The 1,880-nt window shown below is 49.8% G+C and overlaps 1 protein-coding gene across 1 annotated transcript in view; it reads left to right on the top strand.

Annotated features, from left to right (window-relative positions):
- The window catches only part of LOC130587044 (putative adenosylhomocysteinase 3), a gene marked incomplete at both ends in the record, with an annotated part of 22,749 nt that overhangs the window by 2,066 nt on the left and 18,803 nt on the right, over positions 1-1,880 (top strand). Inside the window, one exon of the mRNA XM_057388002.1 lies at positions 1,437-1,580. Coding sequence (XP_057243985.1) covers positions 1,437-1,580 — 144 coding nt within the window. The remainder of the gene's footprint in view (positions 1-1,436; positions 1,581-1,880) is intronic.

Below are 1,880 nucleotides of genomic sequence, written 5' to 3'. Positions count from 1 at the left end.
ATTTTTTCCCCATATTTTTTCCCCATACTTTTTCCCCATATTTTTCCCATATTTTCTCCCCATAGACAGCGTTTTTGGGAACATTTGGGGTTTTTGGGAACATTTTCCCAATTCCTGACCCTTTTTCCCCACTGGATGCTCACATAGACGGGGTTTTTGGGAACATTTGGGGTTTTTGGGAACGTTTCCCCACTCCTGACCCTTTTTCCCCCACAGCCACCTCGTACACGGATGGGGTTTTTGGGATCATTTGTGGTTTTTGGGATCATTTAGGATTTTTGGGATCATTTAGGATTTTTGGGATCATTTTTTCCCCATTCCTGCCCCGTTTTCCCCCCGGGATGTGGTTTTTGGGATCATTTGTGTTTTTTAGGATCATTTCCCCCATTCCTCACCCTTTTTCCCCCAGGATATGCACTAGGATGGGGTTTTTGGGAACATTTGAGATTTTGGGGATCATTCCCCCATTCCCGACCCTTTCCCCCCAGGATGTGGGTTTTGGGAACATTTTCCCCCTCTTTCCAACCCTTTTTCCACCAAGATGTGCACATGAATGGGGTTTTTGGGAACATTTGGGGTTTTTGGGAACATTCTCCCCATTCCTGATCCTTTTTCCCCAGTGGATACTCACACAGATGGGGTTTTTGGGAACATTTGTGGTTTGTTGGGACCATTTGGAGTTTTTGGGATCATTCCCCCATTTCCGACCCTTTTCCCCTCAGGATGTGGTTTTTTAGAACATTTTACCCCATTCCCAACCCTTTTCTCCCCGGAACGCACACATGGATGGGGTTTTTGGGAACATTTGGATTTTTGGGATCATTTCCCCCATTCCCGACCCTTTCTCCCCACTGGATGCTCACACAGACAGGGTTTTTGGGAACATTTGTGGGTTTTGAGATCATTTTTCCCCATTCCTGACGCTTTTTCCCCCAGGGTGTGCACTCGGATGGGGTTTTTGGGATCATTTTCCCCATTCCCGACATTTTTTCCCCTGGAATGAACACATAGACAGCGTTTTCTGGGGACATTTTTCCCATTCCCGACCATTTTTCCCCCAGGATGTGCTTTTTGGGAACATTTTCCCCATCCCTGACCCTTTTCCCTTGGGATCTGCACTCAGGGTTTTTGGGAACATTTGTGGGTTTTGGGATCATTTCCCCCATTCCTCACCCTTTTTCCCCCAGGATATGCACTCGGATGGGGTTTTTGGGACCATTTGGGATTTTTAGGATCATTTCCCCCATTCCCTGACCCTTTTTCCCCCGCAGCCTCCTTGTACACAGATGGGGTTTGTGGGATCATTTGTGGTTTTTGGGATCATTTAGGATTTTCAGGATCATTCCCCCATTCCTGCCCTGTTTTCCCCCCGGGATGTGGTTTTTGGGACCATTTGGGATTTTTAGGCTCATTTTCCCACCCCATTTTCCCCGCAGCCGCCTCGTACACCGACAGCTCTGACGATGAGACGTCTCCCCGGGACAAGCAGCAGAAAAACTCCAAAGGCAGCGGCGATTTCTGCGTCAAGAACATCAAACAGGCCGAGTTCGGGCGGCGCGAGATCGAGATCGCCGAGCAGGGTACGGGGAGTTTATGGGATTTATGGGGTTTTGGGGGGATTTGGGGTGCCCTTCTACACCTTCTGTGGGGGTTTGGGGGCTCCTTCTCCCACCCCCTGGGGGTTTTGGGGGCTCTTTCTCCAACTCCTGGGGGGTTTAGGCGATTTGGGGTGTTCTTCCTCTACCTTTTGGGGGATTTGGGAAATTTGGGGTGCTCTTCCACTGCTCCTGGGGGAATTTGGGTGGTTTAGGGTGCCCCTTCCTTCCACCTTCTGTGGGGTTTGGGAGGCTCTTCCTCCCACTCCTGGGGGGATTTGGGGG

Source organism: Malurus melanocephalus, unplaced genomic scaffold (genome assembly GCF_030028575.1).
Source record: "Malurus melanocephalus ecotype Western Australia unplaced genomic scaffold, MMel_1.1 scaffold_1484, whole genome shotgun sequence".
Lineage (NCBI taxonomy): Eukaryota > Metazoa > Chordata > Aves > Passeriformes > Maluridae > Malurus > Malurus melanocephalus.
This window is presented reverse-complemented; position numbering and strand designations above follow the sequence as displayed.